The sequence below is a fragment of the Ambystoma mexicanum genome, chromosome 11 (genome assembly GCF_040938575.1).
Source record: "Ambystoma mexicanum isolate Mex_15411 chromosome 11, UKY_AmexF1_1, whole genome shotgun sequence".
Taxonomy (NCBI): Eukaryota; Metazoa; Chordata; class Amphibia; order Caudata; family Ambystomatidae; genus Ambystoma; species Ambystoma mexicanum.
In genome coordinates, this window is record NC_090934.1 from 1,169,412,892 (window position 1) to 1,169,439,256 (window position 26,365).

A 26,365-nucleotide genomic window follows, 5' to 3' on the forward strand; every position below is an offset into this window, starting at 1 on the left:
GTTCTCAATTCAAAGTGAGGCACATGCTAACATTTACAGTCCTATCTAGATACGGCGCAGGCTAATGTTCTCAATTCTGGTGTGAGACATGCTAACATTCACAGTCCTATTTAGATACGACGCAGGCTAATGTTCTCAATTCTATTTTCTGTATCGTTCATGTGTTTCATTTCGGTTGCCCTGTCTTTAGAGGTCCCATGTCCAATGTGTGGTCTATTTTTAATAATACATGTTTGCGGTAGCCCTTCATTAGGTGGAATGGCCCGAGTCGGGCACGGTGGACCACCATGCATAACATTTACATTTTTGTCTAGGTGCGAGGCAGGCCGAGGTTAAGAAATCTATGTAAGTGTGGTGCATGCTAAAAGTCTTGATCCCATCTAGATGCGACACAGGCTAATCTTCACAGTTCCCTCCAGGTGTGGCGCTAGCTGACTTTGGTAGGTAAGTTGGTATGTATTGCAGGGCAACATTTACAATCCATTTGCAGTGGTCACAAGTCTCTCTAGGTATGCATTATGTAAGTCTATGGCAGTCTATGCTATGGAAAGGTAAGGTAGAGTGGCAGGGGCTTTCTGGAATAGAGTAATCGCTCTACACACCACCCATGCCACACTCACAGTTTTTGTTGGTGTCTTCTGACTGGCTTCATTGGCTTGGCTGCAGACACTACTAGAGCCGCCTCAGTTGGAGCCGCCCTTAGCCGAAGGGGCTGCGGGCAGGGGGCTGCCCTAGAGCAAGCTAGTTATGGCCGATAAGGCCTATCAGGGGACGGGGGCGTGCACAGGAGGCTGGAGCTAGGTGGGGAAATGGAACGAGGAAAGCACGGTGTCCGGAGGGGCTGGGGGGCTAAATGAAAACAAAATGCACACAAAATGCAAGGCCAGGAGGTCAGGGGCCAAGATTCACTCACCTGCCGTGCCGTAATATAAAGTGGCACACAGGTGCTGCGGTGTAGCATCGAGGCACCAGGATGGGATCCATGCGGCCTATCAGGGGGTGGGCACGGTAGGCGGGAGCTGGGTGGGGAAAGGGAACGAGGAAGCATAGTGTCCGGGGGTGCTGGGGGGCTAAATGAAAACAACTCGGTCAATAGAAATTTACTATGGCATAAGTTAGCTAGATGGCAGATGCCTGAGGGCCTATTGAAATTGTCTGTTTGCTTCATAATAATTCTAATATTCAGGTTAGGTTTGACAACCAAGGTCTACTCTCTGAGAGGATTTACATAGATTAAGGATTGAGACTGGATACATTTTAGCCCCTGCCTCTTTAACCTGTTCCTATTGTACATAGAAGCTGATTTATCTTTAGCTTCTTTTGCATCTCCCAAGATTGCTGATTGTAAATACTGTTGGATAGCCTACGTCGATGACATCATGTTATTCGACTGTACTCAGTGTGGCCTCCAAAGACTGATCTCGGCATTTGCTCTCTATGCAGCAAAACATTTTTTTTAAGTATTCATTTAGAGAAGACCAAGATTATGGACCTCTCTAATTTTAATAAATGGAAGAGCGCATCTTGGTATTTAAATAAGGTGAAACTCCAGACGACAGATAGTTTTATTTATTTGATTTTCCCCATATTTAATAAATCTTCTAAATTCAAAACCATGGAGTATTTAAGAAATAAGGCTAAAGGACTTGGCTTCCAAATAGAATGATATATAAAAAAAACTGTAAATTCTCAGTTCAGCCATTAGTGTGTTTCTATGAAGGAAAAGCGGTACCTGTGATGAATCTGATGATGTCATCACTCCTTTCCTCTCCTTATGTGGCGAGGGGATGGCAGCCGCTAGATGATTCTGACCCTGGGGGGTGGCTATACGAGGGAGGATCACATGGGGAGTGGCAACCCACAAGAGGAAGTACAGGCATCATCAGATGAGACATGCTACTTCCACTTTCCTTTTAGCGATACCCCCTGAATTCCCCATGCCTTAATGGCATATTGTGATGAACCATTCCAACACTCTATCAAAGCTGCTGAGAGAAATCATTAACATTGTCCACCTTTTGAAATAACATGTACTGAGACGAGGATGGGGACTGCATTGAGCAAGAAGGTGTGCCCACGAGAGAAGCAGTGTGCAGTGCAGAGCAGATAGTTTCCCAACCTGGAGGCGAACCCCGACGGCAGGCGATTGGAGGCAGCAAGAGAGGAAGCTGCCCCAAGAACTCCACGCTGATCGGGCAGACCCAAAGCTAGTCAACCGGAGAAGCGCCTGAAGAAGGAGGACGTTGCGGCGGGAACTGGAAGCCAGGACGGGCTTCCTTCTAATGCAAGGAGCAAGATTTCTCTGAGCCGCTAACTGGGGAATGGTGCTCTAGGCCAGCAAACACTGAGTACCTGAACAAGTGTGAGTGGTTTGAAAGAACGCACAAGTGGACGGTGAGCTCAGAGGGGAGAAGGGGATGCGGAAAGTGAGGCAAAGGGACCTTGAAAGAGTGAATTGGTTGCCAAGTGAGGGGGAACAAGTAATACTCATTGGAATCAGTGTCATCTTCATTGTTACAGTACTTTTGCCATAAAGTGCCTTGGGGAAGACCCATGCCCCCATTTACTATATGAGAAAGAGAGCTTGCTATGTAAAGTCCTGGCAGGAGACTATAGCAGGTGAAGAGCGGATCTGGGATTCAAACCCATTTACAGAGAATGTACAGTATTTTTTATATATCATTCTCATTTGTAGTTCGCAGGTGTTTTTTTTGAGCCACCAGGTGCAATAGCGCCGGCGCAATTGCCCAAGCCGGCTTGTGGCAGTCCGTGGCTTCTGGAAGGACGATACAGTGATTACACTATATTTGCTGTCACTTATATAAGTAAGCATCTAATTATTATATATTTTGTTATAGTTTATATCACTGTGATGCATGTGCACTTGAGGCAATTATGACAGCAAGAACTATGTTATATGAACACTAACATACAGCCCTTTAGATAGTAATCGTACTATGGAGGTACCTACTGGATTACCTCATCTGCAAAGATCCACTTGTGTTGCCCATGAATCCTATTATTAATAGCCAGGATCATGCACAGATAAAAATAAGGAAGGGCTTGATAATAAAGATCAACTCAATAGTAATAGAAATTTTGAAACCCCACTGGAAATGGATAATATATCTACCAATTCCACGAATACGCCTATACCAACTTGTATATGAACTTAGGATAATAATAAGTTACCTACTTCTGACAATAATACTATGAATATAAATATTGAGCAATTGAAGATCGATCTTCTAAATACCTGCTTCTTGGCCAAGCATGCAAATGAGATGGCAGATATGGTCATAGAACAGGACTTGGATATTTATGTATAACCAAAACCTGGGTATCGGAAATCACTAACCATGCGGCAGACCTAGTAGTTCCAGAATTCTATAAAATATTAAGGACAAATCGCATTGAGGGAAGAGATGGGGGCATTGAGATTATTTTTAAAGATGCTCTTAATATTCACAAATGTACTCTATCATCATTGGATAGGTGTTAATATACACTTATTACATTAAGGGTCAATGCTAATACTACTATTTGTCTATTAATATTGTACTGTCCACCTATAAAAAACACACATTTTGTCGAACATCTGCTCACTTTACTGGAGGATTTTGTAAAGACTAACACACGCATTATTCTTCTAGGTGATTTTAACCTTTGGGCTTATAATATTCAGGATAGCAAAGCTTCATCTTTGTTAACCACTTTGAAAGCCATTGGATTTACGCAGATTTCTAAAGCAGTGACTCGTAAAAAGGGGAAAATCCTTGATTGGATTTTAATACAAAAACTTTCAACAACTCACCTAACAATTAATGCTCGTCCATGGACTGATCATTTTGCTATATCTTTTACTCTGACTCTCCCGGATAGACATCAAAAAGTAAATACTTACTTCGTAAGGTTACTTTGGAACATTCTCAAACCTAGTAGTTCAGATGTTAATCAAATTCCCTCTGAGAATACTAATGTTTTGGTTAATCGATTACAGAATATTACTACTACTGTGATTGATAATCTAGCACCTCTTATGACAAAGAAATTAAAGAGTGAAACATGAGTTAAGGTGAAAGTAGAAAAGCCAAAAGGCTAAGTCAGAGGGTGTGGAGGAAACAACCTAGTCAAGGTAATTTAGAAGCCTATTGAAAGGTAGCAGCTAAATATAAAAATGACTTACTCAATGCCAAAAGAGATAATTATGAAAATAGAATAAAGAAGGCCAGGTCAGCTCAAAAATAAATGTTTGGTATTGTGAGGAAGGCATGGTTATCAGAAGCATGACAGACACAAGGAGTACAATCCAAGGGTGTTTATTAAACAGTATAAGGGTGAGAAAAATGCCTAATCTAAACCTAAATCTAAGATGGGAGCAAGCTACAACCATCAAAGTAAGAAAACGCTGTACTAGTGGTGTTGTGCCGAAACAAAATGGCCTATACTAAAAAAACCTTTTTGCCAAATCCTTACTCTATATAACAAAATGGTGCGGCACAAAGACTGTAATGCAAACTAAAATGTCAAAAAGAGTTTTGTAGTTCAGGACTGCTGAACTAATACACACCCTTCCCTGCGTTGCATCACAGGATAAGGCGGAACAGTGGCATGACTGTGCGCACCCCTTGAGTCTAGAGGCATCAGGAAGCAGTTTCTTCCAAAAAGGCAGGATCCCTTGAATCAATGTTTTTTGCCGGGCAGCGCAAGACTTTTCCCAAGCTCCCACCATGCAGGATTCCCCCTCTTCTGTGGCTTTCTCATGATTGTTGGCCTGCGCTTCAAGAAGGACGCAACAACGGTTTGGAAAGGACCTTCACTTTATTTCATCCTTCACCATACGTTTACAAAAAGGAACTGCTGTTCCACTCCATGACTCCTCCCCTTCCTCCCGCTTCTCGCCTATTGCTTCAGCCGTGCCTTAAAGATACAGAGGCTCATAACATCACCCCTGGGAAAATGTTCTGAGGTCGTGTTTAGCATTCCATAACTAAGCGCATAGGCTTTTGATTGGTATGTTGCAGGCAAGTCCATGTTTCACTCGGTCTTGCGTCCTCTGGGTCACAGGGCAGGTATGATGGCATGCTCTCCAATTCCTCTGGGGATATCCACAAGTCATCACAGGGTTCCTTCACCTCTGGCTCATGTTCCATTCAGGGTGGATCAGGTTCTTCACTTTCGATGAGGTGCTTGAACTGCAAATTGTTTCTTGTAATTTCCTGGGTTGCATTCTGTGCCGTCACTATAGATCCTTTGAAGGCTACTACCATGAAGGGGCTTGGCGAGTATCTTGCATCCCTCTTCCTGTTTATTGTCTGTCTCTCCAGTACTTCGTCCCCTATCAGGAACTCTTTGGGCACTGCTCTCCTTCTGATGTCTGTGTCAAACTTGGCCCGTTCTTTCCCAAGTGTGTCTCTCAATATAACTTCTTTGTCAACTTTCTCTGATCGTCAGTGTTTCTCATGAGCCTGGTGTGAACTTTGTAGTGCATCGTTATTTCCGCTGGGGCTTGTTGGTGACGTCATGGGGTGTATTTCGATAGTCCCTGAGCATCCTACATAACGCCTAGTGCTGGTTTGTGGCATCAATGTATGATCTTTTGATGGTCTTCTTGATAGATGCCATGAAGTGCTCCACCATCCCATTGGCTTGGGTCCATCATGGCGTGATGTTTTGGTGGGTGAAACCCATGTGCTTTGCGAATGCTGTGAACGGAGCCCATTGTCTGACTTGATTGTGCGGTTTATGCCCCATTCACTGAGTACGTCGAAGGCGGCAGCTACCTGGGGGTATGCTGTTGTCGCCACTTTCTTCATGATGGGGAATCATGAGTATTCATCAATAAATACTATTAAGTAGTCACCCGACTCCATGGGTCCATAGAAATCAACTTCCACTCGCCCTCTCGGTCGATCTGGTATGTGGGTTGTCTACAGTGGTGTGGGGGCTTCCGCCTTCGCAGTGCATTATCTTGGCAAACAACTCTTCACCCAGCTATCCACTAGTGAGTCCATGAATGGGAACCAGACATTGCCTCATAGCTGTTTCTTTGTGTTATCGGCTTGCCCATGTCGTTCATGTGCTGTTTTAATGACTTCGGCTCCGATTGTGGCAGGGATGACTAGCTTGCACCCTCTCAGTAGTACTGAGTGATCCTTGACCGCTAGTTCATTGTGTACTTTTGCTAGTCTCTCTATTTCTTCTTGGCTCACCCACGGGTGGTGCTTGATGGCACGGTGGTAGTCCCTCTGGTTGTTGTTCGTGAGGGCCATGTCCAGGGCCATGGACGGGTCTGCTGCCGATGCATTTGCAACAGCCTCCAGGGACAGTGAGGGTGGCAAGGCATCGGCCGCAAAGTAATTGATATATTCTGTGTCACCTTTCCTAGTCATTGGTGCGCCTGTCGGCTGGCGTGAAATGTAGTCTGCAGGGTTTTGCTCACCCCCCAGTCTGTGAATAATTGTGTAGTCATATTCCTGTAGGCGAATGCCCCATCTCTCAACCCTGGGTGGCATTTTCATGCAAGGTGTCCCAAATAGAGAGAGCACAGCCTGATGGTTGGTTATCAGTGTGAACCTCTTGCCGATGATGAAGTTGTGAAAGTGCTCACATGCCCAGACTGCTGCAAGGCTTTCTTTTTCGGCCTGGGAGCAAGCTGATTCAGTGTGTGAAAGGGCCCTGCTCACATAGGCAACTTTTTGCTTGGGGAGCGTATCTTCTCCACTGGTTTGGGCGAGAATGGCACCCAGTCCCACCGGGCTGGCATCTACAATGATTTCTGTCTGCCACGTGGGATCAAAATATGCAAGTCGTCAAGCTTATGCGAGCGCCTTTCTGATGTTCTCGAAAGCAGCATGGCACTCTTCAGAACAGTGGAAATCAGTGTCCTTTAGTCGTAGCCTCCTCAGGTGCTCGGTGTGGGTCACGTAGTACGGTATGTTTCTTGCACAGTACCTGGCCATGCCGAGGAACGATCTCACGTCCACCACCTGGGTTGGAGCTTGAAGGTCAGTCTTCTCAGGGTCTGGAGTCATCCCTTTATCTGAAAAGATCTGACTGAAAAATGGGGGTTTCTTATTGCTGAACAGGCATTTCTCCAGATTGAGCACCAATCCGACGTTTTGTAGAGCGGAGCAGGTCTCTAGTAGGGCCGTGTCATGCTCTTCCTGTGTCGTGCCAAAAACCAAGATGTCGTTGCTGTAATTTAGCACCGATTTGATGGGGCGGATGACTTGCCTGATGCCCTTCTGGAAAATGTCTGCTACGGAGGAGATGCCAAAGTTCTGTCAGCGGTAGAGGAAGAGTCCCTCATGTGTGGTGAAAGTGGTAATGATCTGGAGTCTGGGTGTAGCTGAAGCTGGTAGTATACTTGCACGAGGTCTAGCTTGGAGAAAGTGGTTGCTATGTTCAGCTGAACTATCATGCCCTAAATACATAGTGCTGGGTGTCGTTATTGCTGGATGGCAGTGTTGGCCATTCTCATCTCGACACAGAGTCTAATGCGGCCCTCTCCCTTTGGGACAATTACCAGCGGTGACATCCATGGGGTGGGTCCGGTGGCAGGTTCTATGATCTATTTTTGGAGGAGCTGGTCTATTCCTGTGAGATGGCATTCTGAAGGTGGAAACCCACTCTCCTCAGGTGTTAAGGGACTGGACGGATAGTTTCATCAACATGCAGCTTGACAAGCGTTCCTTTTGAGTTTCCGGAGCCCGGTGCATAGGCCTGAAAACATGGACTGGATGAACTCTTTTGTGATATCGCCAGCTCCCTCTGGGATTCTGCTGATTGCACATATGGTTTCTCCGTTAGCTGAAGGTGCCATAGTCGACTGGATCACATCACCCTACTGAAATTGGATGTTGATGAGTCCAAGGCAGCTCGCTGTGTGGTAACTGAGTAGGCAGCGGCCTTTCGTAGGGCTTCTTATGACGCGGATGGTGGTGTCAAGTGTTGGCCCATTGTGCTTCAGTCTTTGCTGGCACTGCCAGATCGAGTGCAGGGAGTGCAGGGGCGGTGCTGTGCCCCATTGGAATATCCTTGTGTTGTTCCTTGAGAGGTCTGGTCTCTCCAGCATCTGTAGGAACTCCTGTTCCCCCATAATATTCACTTTCGCACCTCAGTCAATCACGAAGCATTTGAGTTTCTTTCCCACATTGATGGAGATCCTGGGTGCTTCCCTCGCCTCTCGATCATCTTAGATGAGGTTGACGTATTTATCAAGTTGGGTCTGGCCATATTCAGCACCATAATCGTACTGGTAGTTGTGCTGTTGGGCCCCATATCGTTGGTACGGGTATAGGGGCTCATCATATTCATCACTGTAACTGGCGTACGGGTCGTGCAGGTCATATCCTTGGTTCCGGTCTTGGGGTGGTATCTCCTCCAGTGCCCTTACGTATACTCTTTGACCTTGGTAGTGTGTTGGGTTGAACCTTGGCGATTAAACTGAAGGTGGGGGCTGGCGGTTGTAGGGTCTCCCCTACGGTTGTATGTTCGGTCGGGGTGTGGGAAATGGCCTCCCTTCTCGGCAGACAGATTGAAAATATCCTTCCCTCCCGCAGTTGGAGCACTTTTGGGTCAGGACCGGGCAGGTCCCGGAATGTGGGAAGTACAACACTGGTAGCATTGTTGGTGTGTCCTGGGAGGTATCCAGTTGCTTGGTCTTTCCAGTGGCATCCCCCGGTCACCAGGTCTCTGTGGTTGTGGCTGGATCACTGCAATAGTTTCATTTTTCTCGTGTTTGGGTCCTGGGTTGCCTTCTATGGAAGCAGCCTGGCGTCAGCCCTCTCAAATATTCTGGTCAATTCGCTCACCTCATCAATAGCCAACAGCTTTTTGAGTAGTTGTTTCCGGAAAGCGGAAGATGTGCACCCTTCGATCACACATAGGGGGTCATTACGACCCTGGCGCTAAGGGGTTAAAGGCGCCGTAAAAGGCTGTGGCGCCGTTAACCCCTTAGCGCCTAATTACGAAGTCCCTTTGCGGGACCCGACCTTAACGGCTGGTCTGGACCAGCCGTTAAAGTAGGGACCCGCAAAGTGACTCTCGAGGTAATTACGGTACCGCAATTTGCAGTACCGTAATTACCGCCTTCCCCAGTTCCATTGAGCCCTATGGGGCAAAAATGGGAATGGGGAAGGGCCAAAGTTCAATGGGGAATTACCGCCACAAAGTGTGTCTGTTTGGGTCCTTTGTTTCTCCTACCTCCTCTCTGCTCCTTGGGTGGCAGATTTTCAGGGGTAGGAGATTTTGTTTCCAGTTCCTGGGTTTCCAGGGGCTGTTCACAAGTGGGTAAGGAAGCTTCCTCGGAGGCTTTACACCCCCCTTCCCCTTGTGCCTCCTCCCTGGGAACCGGTGGGTTATCGGGGTGCTGCCCCCGTCATTGTTCTGGAGCACCAGGCCCAGAGTTTGGGGCATTCGGCGCCGGCATGCCCATCTGAGGGTTCTGCTGAGCCCTTAGCACGCGACCCAGCTCCTGTGCCATATTTTGGACCTGGCGCTCTAACTGTGAAACCCGCTCAGGCTGATACAGGGTTCTGTTTTCTCCCCTGGGCTGATCCCGGGAAGGGTAGCTATCCCTTCTCTGGTAGTACCCCGGATTGGGAAGATTTGGGTACCCCTCCACCCTTGGCCTTAGGATTAGGTGGTCTGGGATCAGGGAAGTGGGAAAAAAAGGATGGATGATTTTGGGGCTGGAAGTTGGGTGGATACCTGGGGAAAAAGTTCTGCCCAGGATTTGGGGAATTTCTGCCCTCCTGTGGAAGTTAGGAGGGAAGTTCCCTGGGTTAGGTGCTTGTCTGGATCCTCCCCCTTGGGCTGGAGATGTCCACACATAACCCAGGATGGGTCGGTTTCCCTTGTAGCGGGGACTTCCATAATCAGGGGAGTGAGGGATCCCATTTGTGGGACTACCTCCTTGACTCCCTGTCTGTGACTGGCCCGAGGGCCTTCTTGGCTTGGAATTATTCTCTGCAGGCAAGTTTTTAGGCCCCCCATCGCCAAATCTAAAAAGGGGGCAACCTTTACCTCTGCCACCTTGGCAGCAGCAGGGGTGCTGGTCAGTTTGGGGCTTTTCTGCGCATTACTTTTATTTTCTATGGGCTTCTGCACCTCATAGATTCGGGTGGCCACTAGCTGGGTCATGATGTATTTGGGTAAGGCATGGAAAAAAGTTTTAACAAATTCTTTGCTGTCCGTGCGCACCCTTTTGGTAGTCTGCGCAAAGGCACGCTTCAACTCCTGCACAAATTCTTGTGGGGCCTGATCCTCCCCACATTGCAAATTGTAGGCTGCCTTGCGAGCCTCTTGGGGATTCCGGTGAACAGAAAAATGTTTCAAGATGGCTGCCCTATATGTGGACCATCTTGAATAGTTTTGGTCCTCCAGCCCCGCAAAGAAACTGGAATATTCTGGGGAGAATGTCCATTTGACGTACTGCATGCAGCTACAGCTGTCTTTCAAATGGAAAGTCTCCATCATTTGCTCAAAGAGCTCCAAGTGTTCCCACACAGAATACTTGGCGTTCTTGTGATAAGGCGTGATGACACTCCTTATTGCCTTAATTTGTTTTAAGGGGTCCTTAAGCAAGGCCCTTTTTGCCTTATTGGCCTTCTTGGTTCGGGTAACCCTGGTCCATTCATCCTCTGACTCAGAAGCACTGCTCCCAGAGGTGCCCGTCTGATCTTCCAGGTTTTCCCGGATTCTGCAAGCCTGGGAATGGCTGGCAGAATGTGGGGACCTGGTCTCCTGTGTCCTGTGACGTTCAGAGGAATCTTCAGATTCCTCCTTGCTGCCAGGATTTGATGAGTACCCCCCCCCCCCACTGACCTAACTGGGCAGAGGTTTTTAGGATGCCCTTAGTGGGTCTACTCTCCTGGGGTTCCCCACTAAATTGCACTGTACTTGGGTGCCCACACCCGGATGCCCGCCCATCCATTCCTGGGAGGTACTGGCCTATGAGCCCCATACTTTTGGCTGGATAGTAATCTGCCATCCCCGTGGCCCTGGGCTCATGTGCGCCATGGGACATGGGGGTGGCAGAGTCCAAGGACTGGGAGAGATGGAGGCCTCTGATACTAGGGCTCCTGAGGTTATGCTCAGGTGTTTCCCTTTCCCAGCGAACCTCATCTCTATCAGCCCCTGCTCCCTGTTGCCCTGCCAGAGCCTGCGCTTTCAGTTCCTCAATCAAGGCCTTACTAGACTCTATCAGCCTCTCCTACATGGCTACCTGTTGCTGGAGCCTATCATTGTGCTGGCAGAGCGACTCATTCTCTCTCTGTGCTTCCTGGTTAGTCTTGGAGTACTGGGTCAGTCTTTGCTGCAGGAGGGTTACACCCTGAGTACCATCCCTACTGGCCTGCTCCTTTCTTGCCAGAGCATCTTCCACCCTCCTGGTGTGCTCTAACAAGTTATGATGCTCTTTTTGGAGGTCACCCAGTCCCTGGAGGGCCAAGTGATTTTCTTCCATTTTCCTTTTTAAGTGGCAGACTTCCTGGCCTAAGGTGTCCCTTTCCTGAGTAAGAGCCTGCATCTGTGCCGCCAGGTCGCCCCTCTGCCTTTGAAGGGCACCAGCTTTCTGGCGCTCTTCATCAAACTCTGCCTGGGTATCCAGGTCTTTCAAAATCAATTTATTGCTTTCCTCATTTTCTCTATCCAATTGGCTTAACAGGGTGGCTACCTGTTTTGTGCGTGCCCTGTTGAAATCTATCTGTTGCTCCAGCTTTTTCTGGCTCTGCAGTAGGGAGTCCAAACCTTCTTGATGCTCCTTCTGCAAGGCCAGAATTCTGGTATCCTGGTCTGCCTTTTCCTGTTGCAGGATATCCATATCCTCTTTTATTTTAATGATATACTGTCTACTATCATTTTATGACTCCTGGCTCCTGTGCAGCCTCTGCTCAGAAGAGTCCAGGTCAGATTGGGCCTTCTCTAATGCCATCAGTTGCCTACTTGCCAGATCTTGGCCTTCAGCACATTTGTCCTGTATGGCTCCCATATATAAATATAAATATGCCGCTATCCTGGCAAGCTTGTCGTGCTCATCTTTGGTTTTAGGGGCCATATATAGTTCACTCAGGGCCACATGTAAGGGACCCTGATCTCTCCATATATCTGACCCTGTTGCAGTGATCTGGGGTGCGATTGCCTGCAACCACCCCGTCTGGTCCTGCTGAGTCCACTTACCTCTAACAAATAGCTTATGTAAGAGGTGCTCTCTCGCTATTTTGATGTCTACCAGTGTCGTCATTCTGGAACTTGATTTCCTTCCTGACTTACAGAAGTTAGTATTTTATTTTTGCAAAACAGACCGTTTCCTTAGAGTGTTCCTTTGAGGAGTGCTTTTACAGCGTAACACAGCGTGGTGATCCAACAGGGTTTAAGTATCCTGTCAGTTAGCACACTGTATTAAGCTGCACAAGTGGTAGTCTAATCCAGTATCCCCGGCTCCGAGCCCCCAATCTGTAAGTGACTTCAATTCAGCAATCCAACTAAGTCAATGCCTAGTCTGGGATGCCCAATGGAAGCCCTTATTTATATATTTTTATGTCAAGTTCTTAAATCTGGATGATAAACCCTTATATAACGCCCCTCTCTTTGAATCCCCCTGACCTCACTGAGCCAAGAAGTAGGTTTGTTTTGCAAATTAAAAGGTTTATTGGAAAAATTTAACAATATATATATATATCACACTTTTATGAATAAATTAATATTTGATAGCACACTTATGAATATGAACAGTGATCAACAATGGATAATATTACAGTAGCACAATTCCTTAATTACTTAGGAGTTGGTATAGAAAGGATAAGGTAGCAGAGAATACTTTGTATGGTTTCAAGGAAAAGCAATGATGGAAAGAATGCAGCACAGAAATAAACTGGATATGGTTTCAACAAGAGATAATCTGATCACTTTTTCCTTTGTGACAACTCACTCCCCCCCATATGCAATTTGAAGAGATGGAAATGAGGGCAAACAGGTTTTCAGGAATACAATCAAAAGCAGTTCAGTTCCCGTTCCCCCCCAGCAAGCTTAGAGAAACAGGGATGATTTTAAAACACAGGCCAAATACTTCTAAATGTGGTTGAAATGAAGTGAAAAATATGCTAAAAATTATTTTAATTCCCTATAGGAGATTCAGGGTAGGTGATAGCTACTTTGAATTAGTTCAGGTCAACACTAGCAATGGTTCATGAATGATTATCAGAGTGAAAACGAATTTTCTGCAGTGGAAAGCAAGAAGCAGCTATTTTTACAAGTGGTGAAATTGAGTCAAATTGAAATTCGCTGCACTTTTTCCAAGTGCGTCGATCGCGATTACGGAAAAACTATAAAGAGTTCTGGTCAGGTGGGCTGCGGTTCTCTGGCCCCGGGACGGTCTCTGGCACTGGTTCTGCTCACAGCGGTCTGGTCTGGGTCTGCTATCGGCACTGCATAGCGGTCTGGTCTGGGTCTGGATACAGCTCTGCTTTCTGGGTCTGGATATGGTTCTAGCCAGAATCAAACAGCTCGCCCAGCTGTTGAATAGTTTGGTTAGGTTGCTGGATTCTGAGGCCTGCTGAGAAGGATTCAGCTTTTGGTTCAGGCCTCTCTGCTTCAAGTTCTGGAGTCTATCTGGAGTCTAAGTTCTGGAGCCTGGAGTTTTTGTCTGGATATGGTCGGCAGCGTGCTGCGCAGAAATCGATTAAAGAGTGGAAAATGAATGTCCCTATCTGGGTCTCAGTGGTTCTTTTTATGTCTTTTGAAAGTGGGTGGGAAGGCTGACTTTCGATACCCAACCCTCTGAGGATCCTGATAGGTTAAAGGATTTACTGTGTCCTGACTGGAGAACGGAGTAGTGAGTCAGGATGAGTCAGAGTGATGCTATGTTTATGGCTTGACTGAAGTCCCTCACCTTAGCATTTACTTAGAAAAACAATTTTACATAACCAAACATGCTTCCCAGATACACAAGTTGTTGAAATTACATGTACACATCACAGATGAATTAAGACAGGTCTCTGTTCAACCCTGATCTTTCTAAGAGCTTGAGTGCAGAAGTGACAACATTTTGCGCTTTTGATGGGTTTCGCAATATTGGTTATTCATCAAATCTGGCACGGAGGTACATACCCTCTCTGGGCATATTACAGTAAGCTTTGAGGTATCTAGCATAAACACAGACGTTACAATATTAATAATTACAGGGCTTAGTCTCAGAACATCCTACAGCGTCCAGCTTCATCTCAAATTGTGGGTGCATTTTTCATATTAAGAATCCCCAAATTGTACATTTCTTCCAGCTTGATACAATATTTTATAAGCAATTTAATAAAACATACATTTGCCTCCACTGCAGTACACCCATTTGTTTGTCCCCGCCCCTAGAAACTTGGCTTGGCTCAGAGGTCAAATGTCTTGCCTTCCCCCAGAGCAGTGTTGACAGTTAACACCCAAAATCAGCATACCCTATCCAGCTGAAGGAATCCTTTGTCTGGTTTTTCCTGCTAGCAGGGCATCAGTCCAGGGTGCCACTCTCCATCAGATTAACAGAACCACGTGATTTCCTGCCTTCTTGCTGAGAATACTAGGTGTGAAGACTTCTCATGGACAAGCAAGCCTTTGAAGTCCGAGCTAACTCAGGTTCACTGTTTAGCTCCTGAAATACAAGTCTCCTGTCAGAATTTAGATCGCCAGCGCCGGTCAGTGGCGGGTACCGGTATTGCACCCATTTTTGACAGCTGCCTTAAATTAATACATTTCAAAAAGGGGATTTTACTTGATAGCATATGATCCTTGCTAACATTGTATTGATGTGGATTCTGCAGTAGAGTAATGTAGAACACCCAACCAGAAGTTGGATTTTTTTGGTGGTTTCATGCCCATGATTTTAGCAATTTTGACAATCAAGAAATGAATTGTTGAACAGCTCTGTATTCCTTTGTCTGCTTTTGTTCTGTGGGCAGCCAAATGGTCTCCTGTATTAACACTGACAGAGGCAAAAGAAGATGGCAGCCTGTCTGTCAGGTTCTAACTGCGCACTTTCTGGTGATTTCTGGCCAGCAGCATGCTTTACGGCGGCCATTATGATGTTTCCCATGTCAGTAATGCACAATGATGTTGTATGGCTTGGATGCGTGGGTTGAAACATCCCACATGTCCTCCATGAGGTCTTGCAGATTGGCCAAAGTTTTCATTGGCACTGGATTCATGAGGTGATTATAGATGTTATACAGGTACACCCTCCTGCCCTTCGTTGTTTCCAAGGTGAGAAATTGCAGATCAGTTGAGCCCGTTGGTATTTGGGACACTTTCCAATTGAGCTAAGAATTGACCCATATTAGCAGTCCCCCCCTTGTATGCCGGTATTGTAAAGGCTGTGTGTCCTTGTAAGTACATTTTCTTCATGGCCCACGTCTCCTGCAAGAAGATCAAGTCAAACCCTGTAATAAAATGCCCCCAATCAGGGACTATCATGTGTTTTACAAGGCCTGCAATGTTCCAAGAGAGGACTCAAATTTCTTTAAGAGCTGGGTCTAAATGGGGTCTAGATGGGGTACCTGAGGCTGGCTGAGTCAATCAACTTCTTCCAACCCTGAATCAGCTTGAACACACGCCTGTATATTGCCACGGAGCCCCCAAGAGGATAACATTGTGCCTCTATAGCTAGGAGCCCATTTACCAATGATTCATTCCCCAGTATCAATTCTATAAAATCTGCTCTGCTTAGGGGTGATCGTTACCTTCTCGATGTAAGGATATCCTCTATATTCAGTGAGACACTCCCTCTTGTATGCCTGATCCAATAGATTGCCTTGTTGGTAAGTGAGTCACTGTTTTCATGTTGACCCTTTGGCAGCTTCTGAACATTGTGCATGTAACCCTATGTTTGTCCTCAGCATAGTTGACTCTGGCCGGTGGTGGGTTTAGTCTAGTGTACCTCATAAACTGAGAGTCATACACTGGTTTAGACTGAAGGCTATTGGGTGGGCATTGTTGTGAGGTCCACCTACATGGATTGTCTTGCACACATTTATCATGCTTTTAAAGTCCAAACAATTTTACTTCGACAGGGTTTGAAATGTGGGACCTTAATTGCTAGGCAACTGCAGATTAGGAAAAACAAGATATATTTTCAAACAATTAAGGGTGAGGATGGAAGGGAAGTGGGCACAGACAAGGGGAAACTAGCAGCCTTTGCAAAGATCTCTGAATCTTTACGTTAAGCAGGTATGTTGTACACCAGGTGGTAAGTCAGAAGAAGGAGGCAGACCAGTTTTTGTCATTCTTGATTAGGTTTTATTGAGATAATAGGTAGAAAAGGTCTCACTATCCCTAATCTAAAGATTTCCCTGCCTAACAGAGCTAACAAGGGTATGCGTCGTCTAGTGTAATGTCCAAAGTAAACAGTCTGGCCCCATCCAAAAATGAAACTATACCGACCCTACTACTAAGACAAAATAACAAAAGCCCAGGAGAATGACTCCCTTCTCCTGGGGTGGCTTCCCCAACCTCAGTATATCAACTTAAGATAGTTTATGGCTATCTTTCGGATTAGGTTATAAAATTTGTTTAGGGGACTGTTCCAAGTCTCTGGTTCTTTCTCTTCTCTTTGAAAACCTCTCCTCCTCAGTGTTCTTGGCTTTTGAGTCTCTCTGACTAGGTTTTCTGAAGTGTCTCTGAAAGTCTCTCTTTGGGTCATATATAGTAGACCCAATGATTATTCTTGTTCTCTTGGCCACTTTCTGTATTATTGTGATGAGAAAATTGAGTTCTGTAATGATTCTCAGCTTCTCGATTCTCTCTCGTATCACTGAGACAGGTTTGATGGGTTTTAGGATGTGTTTCACCCTTCTTAATGTTGGGACATTCACTAGGGCGATTCTCACTCTTCCTAATATTTATCCACTCACTGGGACGGTTCTCACTCTTCTTAAAATGTATCCACTCACTAGGACGAGTAGGCTGACAGTATGCTTCAGCTTTCAGTCTGTCTCATTCTGCTTCTTGTCCATGGCTCCACAGGGTCAGAGTTATAGCGGTCTCAGCGTTGTTGCTAGACTGGACAATCCACCTGTCAAGGGTCACGCCACCATTCTCGACTTGCTCACTCTCCTGGAATTTTCTTCCCCTGTTTGCTTTGGTCTTCTGTTCCTTCAGTGCTTCCCATACATGTCAGCTGGTTTCTTCCTGCCAATGGTGGATCTCTCAGTCTTAATCAGCCTCTACGGTACTGCAGATTTGAAATGTTTGGGTTTCACTTCTGTCAAACAACAGTTGTCCATCCCTTTTTAAAGACAAATTGCTGGGTCCTCCCGAGTGGAAGATTATAGTCCTTTCTCTCTTCCAGTTGAGCACTCTTAATTACTCGTTCATTTTCCCTCGTTCCAGTATTGCAAATCTCCAGCACTGAGTGATCGGTATTACACGCTTAGTCTTCTCTTTGGTAGTCTTACCATATATTTCTTCAGGTTGAGTCATGGGTCTTATGGTCCAATAACAGACAGTGGCTTGGTCTGGGATGGTTTTCTGAAGCCCTCATGTTACTGCTACTGTCAAAGAAAGGGTTTTAGGGCTTCCCTCTGTGGAATGGGAGTCCTTGTCCCCAAGAGGGGAGTCTCTCCCTGTGAGGTTCCACGTACCGCCATCCCTAGAGGAATATTGCATAGCGGGCTCACCTGCCTAGCCTCGCAAGGAAGGGCTCCCCCCCTCGACAGGACCAAATACCAACTAAAATACAAGTACCATGCATATCTTGGAAACTTAGTCTACAGACTGATTTTCCTTTAACAATGACATTTGAAGAGCAATCCAATCTCTTAAATTGAATAAAAGCCCAGAGCCTGATGGTTGTTATGCTTTGTTCTGCATATTATTTACCACAGAGCAGACCCCACTTTTGACATTCTTTGTCTGCAGGTGAGAGAATGACTAACATAGCCTGTCTTCCTTTACATCTTGTGTTGCTTGTTTCATACAGGGGCAAATCTCACACCTACTGGAAAGATTAACATGTAAATGAGAAATAGATGCATTTAAAATCAGGAAGGAGATCAATGGGGTTTATATGAACAAGCACTGGTCCCACCCCAAAGACACAGTGCATACGTCAGGGTGCCTACACCCCTACACATAGGGAAGAAAAGATGCATCCTTACCCAAGCAATCCAGCAACATACCAAAAGGTCCAGGGGAGCTCATTAAGAGCTCCCACACTAGGTAAAAGGAGGCAGACAGTAGGGAAAGAAAACAAGAGAGCAAGAAAATGACATGTTGGTTTCACAGGGATGGTGTTACAGGTATTCCATGGCTTAGGGAGATGCTGTAGAGTGGGCATACTGAATAGTCTTCACCAGCAGTGAGGCTGAATCACCTTTGAACTAGGGAAATAAATTGGCCATGGTGAAGAAACCTGGACCTTCAAATGCCTATGGGAACTTCCCGGTAATTGAATGTAACACCACAAAAATGATGAACAAAAATACCTTTTTTTCATTTTAAGACCAACATTGTTCTGTGTGAGATAAAACAAAAGCTCTATACATTACAGCTTTTATGGATAGCCACAGGGCTTAAAGGTCTAATGGTAAACTCACAAATAAACATCAAGATCGGGTTGCAAACTTAACTTAAAATAATAATCTCCCATCTCTGAATGACCAACGTAGTATGGTCATCCCCCACTTAGCATTATACTTCCATGAACAGACAGAAAACAAGCCCACCGGTAGCCTTCAGAAAGTATGCATAACTCAATGGATTCAGAAGAGCCTCTGAGTTTGTGTTAATTTTATTTCTGAATTGCTAAATATCTGATATGATGAGTCAAGAACTGTTTCTGGTTTTACTCAGTAGAGGACTGGTGGATCAGCAATTAACTTCACTCAAAGTAAGGTGCTAAACATTCCAAGGACCAGTTTTTCCTAAAGGTGCACAACACACATCAGTAGACACTTCCAACACACCTTACCTTGGCACATGCCACAAGCTGAGATGTGGACAACGCACACTGTGTCGCAGCAGCAATGACACTGTTCTGCATCACTGTATCTTCTGCCACCTGAGCCACATTCTTTGCCTTAAGTACAAGCATTGCAGCAGCATTGGCAACAGCTTTGGCTAAATTCATCAGCACATCCTGATCCACAAAGAGAAAAGGAATTCAAAAAAGAAATAAGAGTGGGACTGTCAGTTTTTGAATCCTTGTTTTTTCAGCACCATGAGGGTTGGCATATCAACAGAAATCAACATGTGTTCTACACATTAATGTCTGCAACAAAATAAAAGCCTCTAATACAAATGTATTCTAAACAATGCACAGTGGCATAATGAAAATGTGGACCAGACAATATGCAATATGAATGCAATATCACATCAGAAAATTAGATTATCTTATTTAGGTCAATTATTGCCATTATCAAATTAATCTGGTGGGTGAAAAAAGACACCAGTTCTAATTCGATGGTGTACCTGATATCTCCTACTAACTAACAAAAAAAACTGTGACAAAAAGGTGCAACATCAAATACTGAATGGTCCCCTCAGTGCTTAGATAGTAGCTCTAAGTCAGGTGAATGGTATTCAGTCCAATGGCATCAGAACCATCTACGAGGCCATGATGCAAGGACTTGCTTCACTACATGATCCTGGGAAAAGATCTCACATAATAACAGTTATCAGACATAAAAATATGAGATCATGAGGGATCGTCTTACCATCCCTCCCCAGTAAGTGTTTTTACTGATCTTTTGTGTCCGTATCCCCGTCTTTTTGTTCTTTTTTTTCTTTTTTTATATGTACGGTGAGTTTATAACTACTACAGGGAAGATCTGATCATAAGGATTTTCTTTAAAGTTTGCTATGCAATGATATTTGTTACTGTTTTTCCTATTCTTATATCTTCCCTGGGCTAGTTGACTCTTGATTTATGTTCGTAGGACTAATTAAGAAAACACCCAAAAAGAAAAACAAATTCATATTTTGGTACATTTTATTGAAATAACTGAAAATATTATTCTGCAATGAAATAATGCACGAGCTTTTGAAATCACAAAGACAATCATCCGATGTAATTTACCAAGTTCATTTTATCAGAATTGGCTATTTCAGCTGTGTCCCACATCATAGTGCCACCCATAGGCAATGCATTGTAGGTATGCAATTTAGCTCAAAAGTCAGTTTTTGCTACAAGAATATGTCTAGGACAGAGCAATATTCATGGGAGAAAAACTTGCCATTTGAGCTAATTTACATATACACTATGGATTTCCCCATTTGGCACCAAACTGGAGGTGATTGGCACTGTGTTGTGTGTGACTTGGCTGAAATTGCAAATTCTGCTTTAACATTTCAGGTATACGGTTTTTTTATACGCTTTGTTTTATACCCACCATAACTTTTCAGTTAGTTTAAAAAAAAAATCAAAACGCAAACTTGGCATTATAAGTAAAAAATGGACTAACGAAGCAACAAACTTGTTTTGTACTTATGACTAATTAAATGAACATATTTGGAGAAAAAAAGAACCATCACATGCTGGGATTATAAGGCATATAAGGTGTCCCCTGTTACAGAGGTTGTCAAACCTACTGAGTTATCTGTTTTGAATTACACTAAAATGTCTATGCAATACCAAAAGTGTCACGCCAAAGTTATATGATTAAAGGTCATTGGTAGTGGGAGACGACCAGGGTGTGGATAACATGGGTGCCTGAGCACCGTGCTTTGATGACAACTCCAGAGCAGAACCAATTCACACCCATATATCTCAGGCCACTACACATATAGAAGCCAGGAGAAGCTAGGACACCCCGCCCCCCCAACGACTGTCAGTATCTGGAGAGGGGGTGGAAGTGGCCCACTCCCCTTTTTGAAGATTTATCGGCAGTGAGCTGAGGATGGAGGGGAGTTCTGAGGAACAGGGACTTCATCTGCGCTGCCTGCCAAACTAGAGTAGGTGAACGGCACAATGTCTCGTGCCATTTGATGCCAGGAGACCTTGAATTAAGACGTGCTGCAACTCCACACCCCCCCCCCCTTCCATAGAGGTTTAAACAGAGGAGACAAGTGGAACACCAGGGAATCCCCCGATAGAATGCCTGCACTGATGGTAAAGGTAACGGCGCCCCTGTGGATGAGGAGCATGGCACTCAGAGTGGCTCACTAGCGCAGAGGGACTTGGCAAAAGTAAATTGTGGAGGGGGTGGTGTCCCTTTTAAAAGAAGGGAAGTAAAACCGGGCGGTGAGTGAATACCCCCCCCCCCAACCCAGGGAGGGTAGACGAGAATCCTGATGTGGCGGCTGAGAGAGGGGCGGTGGGGAAGACTAATGATTAAGGAAAGAAAAGCCTCTGGAGAGCGGCTTGATACGACCAATGCTGATTTAAATGCACAAGGATCGCTGTGTGCCTACATGATGTTCAATGGTAACCAAAATGGAGACCATGACCCAGGAGCTAAGGCAGCTCTGGATATGGCCATCAAATCAAGCATATTGAGCATCCTTTAGGAAACAGACGGACAGTCCTCATTAGCTGAACTTAAAGAGAGATTGACAAAGTTAACACTGCATTGAGACCCTTGAAAGCAACCAAATGTCAGCGGACATCATCGAGCTCCCACTAGACTTAAGGACTGGCAACAGAAGGACAGGAAGGTAAGCCTAAAGTTGGCAGACTTAGAAGACTGTGAAAGATTAAACAAACCGAGGAGTGGCAAACACTGACGAAGAATCTGTATGTGACATGTGCATACTTTTCAATCGCCTGCATAGAGGAGTCGGTGATAGCTAAATTTCACTATCATAAGGATAACATGGATTTATTCGACAAGGCCAAAAGAAACAGGATATTTACTTTCAAGGCTCAGAGATAAAAGTATTTCAAGATGTGTCCGGAAATACGTTGGCAAAAAGGAAGGCCTATAAACCCCCAAACAGCATGGTTAAACGAAATACAAAAGAACGGTCTGAAAGTGAATGGGCATAGAAGATGTTTCTCACTTTTTGAAGGAAGTCCGAGACAGGCCAGAGACTACTGCTCCTACAGCAGACAAAACGAAACAGGAAAACCTTTTAAATGCATTCTCAGTGAGGAAAGAGATGTCTTGTACATGCAAATTCAGAAAAGGTACCATCCCTCCCACTAATAAGATTAAGGGCATTCTTCCTCATATGTCATTAAGGTATCATTTGTGAAGTTAGGGGCCTGAAAGGGAAGGACACAACACTTAAGTGACTTGCATGAAGACACTAAATGGCGAAGATTTAAGGGGTGCTGGGTAAGGAATTGGTGTTAGCGTGTGCTTACGGAGGCATTAGAGGGGTTACTATCCTGGTGGCCTGGAATTTATCTGGGCATCTCAATTGTTGAGGTTGCATCTTTTGTTTACAATGTTAGTTAATAATGACACAGTGTTGGGGTTGTTACTCAAGGCGACGGGGGTGGTAAAACTTGAACCTGTAAGCACGTGTGGAGAGGGAAGCTCTCTCATACATGAAAGCCCAAAGAAGGTGGTGCATGCTTCCTTAATGGATTGCCCCTTCGGCTAATCGAGTTATCAGAATTGCTACCATTAATGTGACAGGCTTAAACTTTCCAACTAAGAAAACCCTGCAGGGGGGTGACGAGGGCGGGAGGGCATTTGCAGGAACAAACTATCTATAGTGTTTGTACAGAAAACCCACTATAGAAAAGGGAAAGAATAAAAACATCTATGGAAAACGGTCTGACAAGTCTTCAGCTAAAATGAAAATATTTGGGTTTGGGATTACTGTGGGACCAGTTATTTGTATGGAGGCTATTCAAATAATAAAAGTCTGGGAGGGGAGGTTGTTGTTGTTAAATCGTCGGCCTCAGTGATCCTGCTGATGGGAATGCAGCCTCCATCAACAATACCCTCTCCATACTGGGCTTCAAACAAGCAGTGACAGAAGCTACCCATAACAAAGGACGCACCCTGGACTGGATATCCCACCACAATTGTCCTCCCTCTGTCTCAGCCATCACCCCCATTCCTTGGTCAGATCCCTCCGCCATCCATTTCGACCTCAACTTCGCCAAACACCCTTTACCACTACCAGAGCACTGCCGCCCGCCCTCACCAGAAGCTCCAAGCAACTCACAAAGGAAAGACTACTACTGCATCTCCAGATCCCTGAACTCAAACCTCTGTTTACCAACAACACAGACACCCTCGCCGCCACTTATAACTCTATCATCTCTCAAGCCGTGGGCACCATTGGCCCACTCACCCAAAGAAAAGCCAGAACCACCAAACAAACGAACTCTTGGTTCACTCCGGAACTCCTCAAGATGCGAACAAAAAAAAGATCAGCCCTCACAGCATGGCAAACTAATCCTAGCGACACCACTAAACCTGCCTTCAAAAACATCGCCAAACATAAAACCGCCATCATCACAGCAAAAGCCAACCCCTTCAACTCTAGGATAGCCAATGCTAAATCAGGTTCCAGGGAAATCTTTGCAATATTCAGAGAATTGGAAATACCCGCCACCCCTTCAGACTCCCTTATCAAAGTCAAACAATGGTGTAACAAAATCCAAGAAGCCATGCTCAACAAATTGAACACCCTGCAAGAAAAAATCATCAGCCACCAGAAGGCATTAAAACAACAACTCTCCAACCTACACCTGAACACGCCAACTGAAATCCCAGCATTCTCATTCCAATAAATGAAAGAACAGGACGTCCTAGCTATACTCAACTCCATCAAGCCGTCAAACTGTAAGGGCGACTCCTGCCCAGCTCAGCTCATCAAGGACAGCACCCCCGCCCTGGCACCACTCTTCACAGCGTTCATCAATGCATCCTTCAAAAGCAACCAAGTGCCCCCGTGCCTTAAAGAAGGTTGGGTGCGTCCATTGCAGAATAAACCCACATCATGGACCCCAAAAACCCTAGGAAACTGCAGGTCCATTACCACTGTACCCTTCCTACTGAAGATTCTGGATAAAGCAGCATACCTACAAGTCCAGAAATACTTAGAGACTTATCACTTACTAGGTCTTCGACAGTCGGGCTTTCGGCCTAACCATTGAACAGTGACCGCCCTAGTGGACCTTAAGAACCAAATAGATCACCTCAGGGACATCGGCAAGCCTGCCCTCCTGCTACTCCTTGACTTATCTGCGGCCTTCGACTTGGTTGACCATGACACATTATGCCACCACCTCTCAACGGTAGGCAACTTCTCACCCAATACCACTGCTTGGATCTCCTCCTTCCTTAGCGGCAGAAGAATGAAGGTTTTCTCAGACCAAGCCTGCGCTCAGCCCGACCTAATTAAATTTGGAGTTCCACAAGGATCTTGCATCTCGCCCACCTTGTAAAACCTATTCACAAGGTCACTATTCAAATATTTGGACTCCATGGGCATCACACACACAAACTATGCTGCTGATACTTAGGTCCTCCTCCCCCATTCGGGTGACTATGAGGCAGACCAGATAACCCTCAACGCCATGGACGCCACCATCCAGACCTGGATGGCTGAAAACTGGCTTTGTCTCAACAGCGAAAAGACAGAACTCCTACTCATCGGATCACCAGTAACAATCAGAAAACTGGGGCCAAATTATGACTCCTTCCCCATCGACAACACTCTCATCCCGGTATCCCAGTCAGTCAAAACTCTCGGTGTATGCTTAGACTCTACCCTCACTATGGTTAGACAGGTGAACGCTATTTCATCGGCAGCAGCCTATCACTCGAAACTCATCACAGCAGCCTGGCCATTCTTAATGCAACAAAACTGCCTCACCATCTCTAGAGCAATTATTGGGTCTCGCCTCGACTACTGTAATGCGCTGTTGCTAGGCACCTCAGCAAGGAACATTAGAAAAAGCCAAACAGTGCAAAACAATGCTCTCAGAGCAGCCACAGGCATCTCCAGAAGAGACCACATCTCGGCCACTAGGAAATCAGTCCATTGGCTACCCATCAAGGAACGTATCCTCTTTAAGTCCCTGGCACTAACCCACAAATGTCTCCATGACACAGCACCCCATTACCTCTCACAAAGATTCTCCATACCTCCCTCTAACAGACCTACCCAATCAACTTACACTAACCGCCTAACCATTCCCAAAAGCCTAAGAATCCGAGCAGGTGGCTCAAGCGTCCCCGTCATCGCTGCCACCAATTGGAACCTGCTTCGCTCCACGCTCAGAAGCATTGAGTCCCACGCAGCTTTTAAGAAAGCAATCAAAACAATGCTGTTTGTGTAAATATATGGTAGAATACAATGATTTCATGTATGTTTCCATGTCTACACTTCTACCTGTAAGGCACATGCTACCTGTAACCCTTGCATTGCCTCTCAGGTCATGTAACTAAGAAACCTTCTTGAAACAGCGCCTCAATGCCTCTGGGCTGTTAGGTGCTTTACAAATACAAAAATAAATAAATAAAAAGGAAGCTGGCTCAGAAAAAGGGTCACATTGGTTGCCCTGTATATCCCAAATGTCCAACATTTGAATTTTATTGCGGAAGCTTTTGTAATGATCAATGGCTGGGCAGAAGGTATCAGGCTAGAGGGAGTGGACTTTAACATGATTAGGAATCCTTTACTGGACAAAATGTCAGTAGGCTGGGCGGTCAAGAAGGCAGGAAGCAGACCATCCGCCCGTGCTATATATCCGATCACTAATCCACTTCCCTGCGCTGACTGAGGGAAGAAAGAGCATAGACTGGCAACACATCATGGGAGGCACACCCCAGTTCAACCCGGCCCCGAATCGAGCCACCAAGTGAAGGGAGTGGAGCGACTGAGAAAGAGCTGGGCAGGCACACAGGTGCCTTGCCGGGGAGGAGCGGCCTGGCTGAGCACTAGAGCGCTGGATCATCCAATGCGAGTGATGGAGCTGCTTTGCAACCCCGCCCCTGGAGCAGCGCAGGCAAAAGTGGGAGATGGCAAGTGCCTATTGGGACCGGGGCGTGTGAGCAACCGAACACTGAGTTGACAGCCACGTGGCTGGAGCAAGGAAGTGCAGGCCCATGGGGGAGAAGGAATTGACCCTGCCAGGAGGTGGAAAGGCGTTCTAGGGGTGGCTAACCAGAGTGCTGAGGCCTGCTGCTGTTTGCGCAGTGGCTGGCTAGACGTAAAGCACAGAAGTGGAGCGACTGGGCTAGCCCTCATGCAGACAAAATATCTGGCAGAGCCCGAGGATTGGGCATATGGCCTCGGGGAATGACAACTGGTGCGGCATAGCTCGTGGCCTCCTGGTGAAGCTGGGGAGGAGTGGGCGACAGCACCCACCAGGATGCAAAGGACACTTGGGAGAATAAAGGGCATGGGGGGAAAAGTCCCATTTCAAAGCCACACTCATGAACACCGGCTGGGCGGCTGATCCTTCCAGAAGTGGGCA

The 26,365-nt window shown here is 45.8% G+C and overlaps 1 protein-coding gene across 11 annotated transcripts in view; it reads right to left on the minus strand.

The window, feature by feature from the left end:
* Positions 1-26,365, minus strand: part of TLN2 (talin 2) — a 7,472,684-nt gene that overhangs the window by 5,844,665 nt on the left and 1,601,654 nt on the right. For all 11 annotated transcript variants that reach the window (XM_069624483.1, XM_069624482.1, XM_069624486.1 and 8 more), the window contains one exon: positions 18,950-19,117. In XM_069624483.1, coding sequence (XP_069480584.1) covers positions 18,950-19,117 — 168 coding nt within the window. The remainder of the gene's footprint in view (positions 1-18,949; positions 19,118-26,365) is intronic.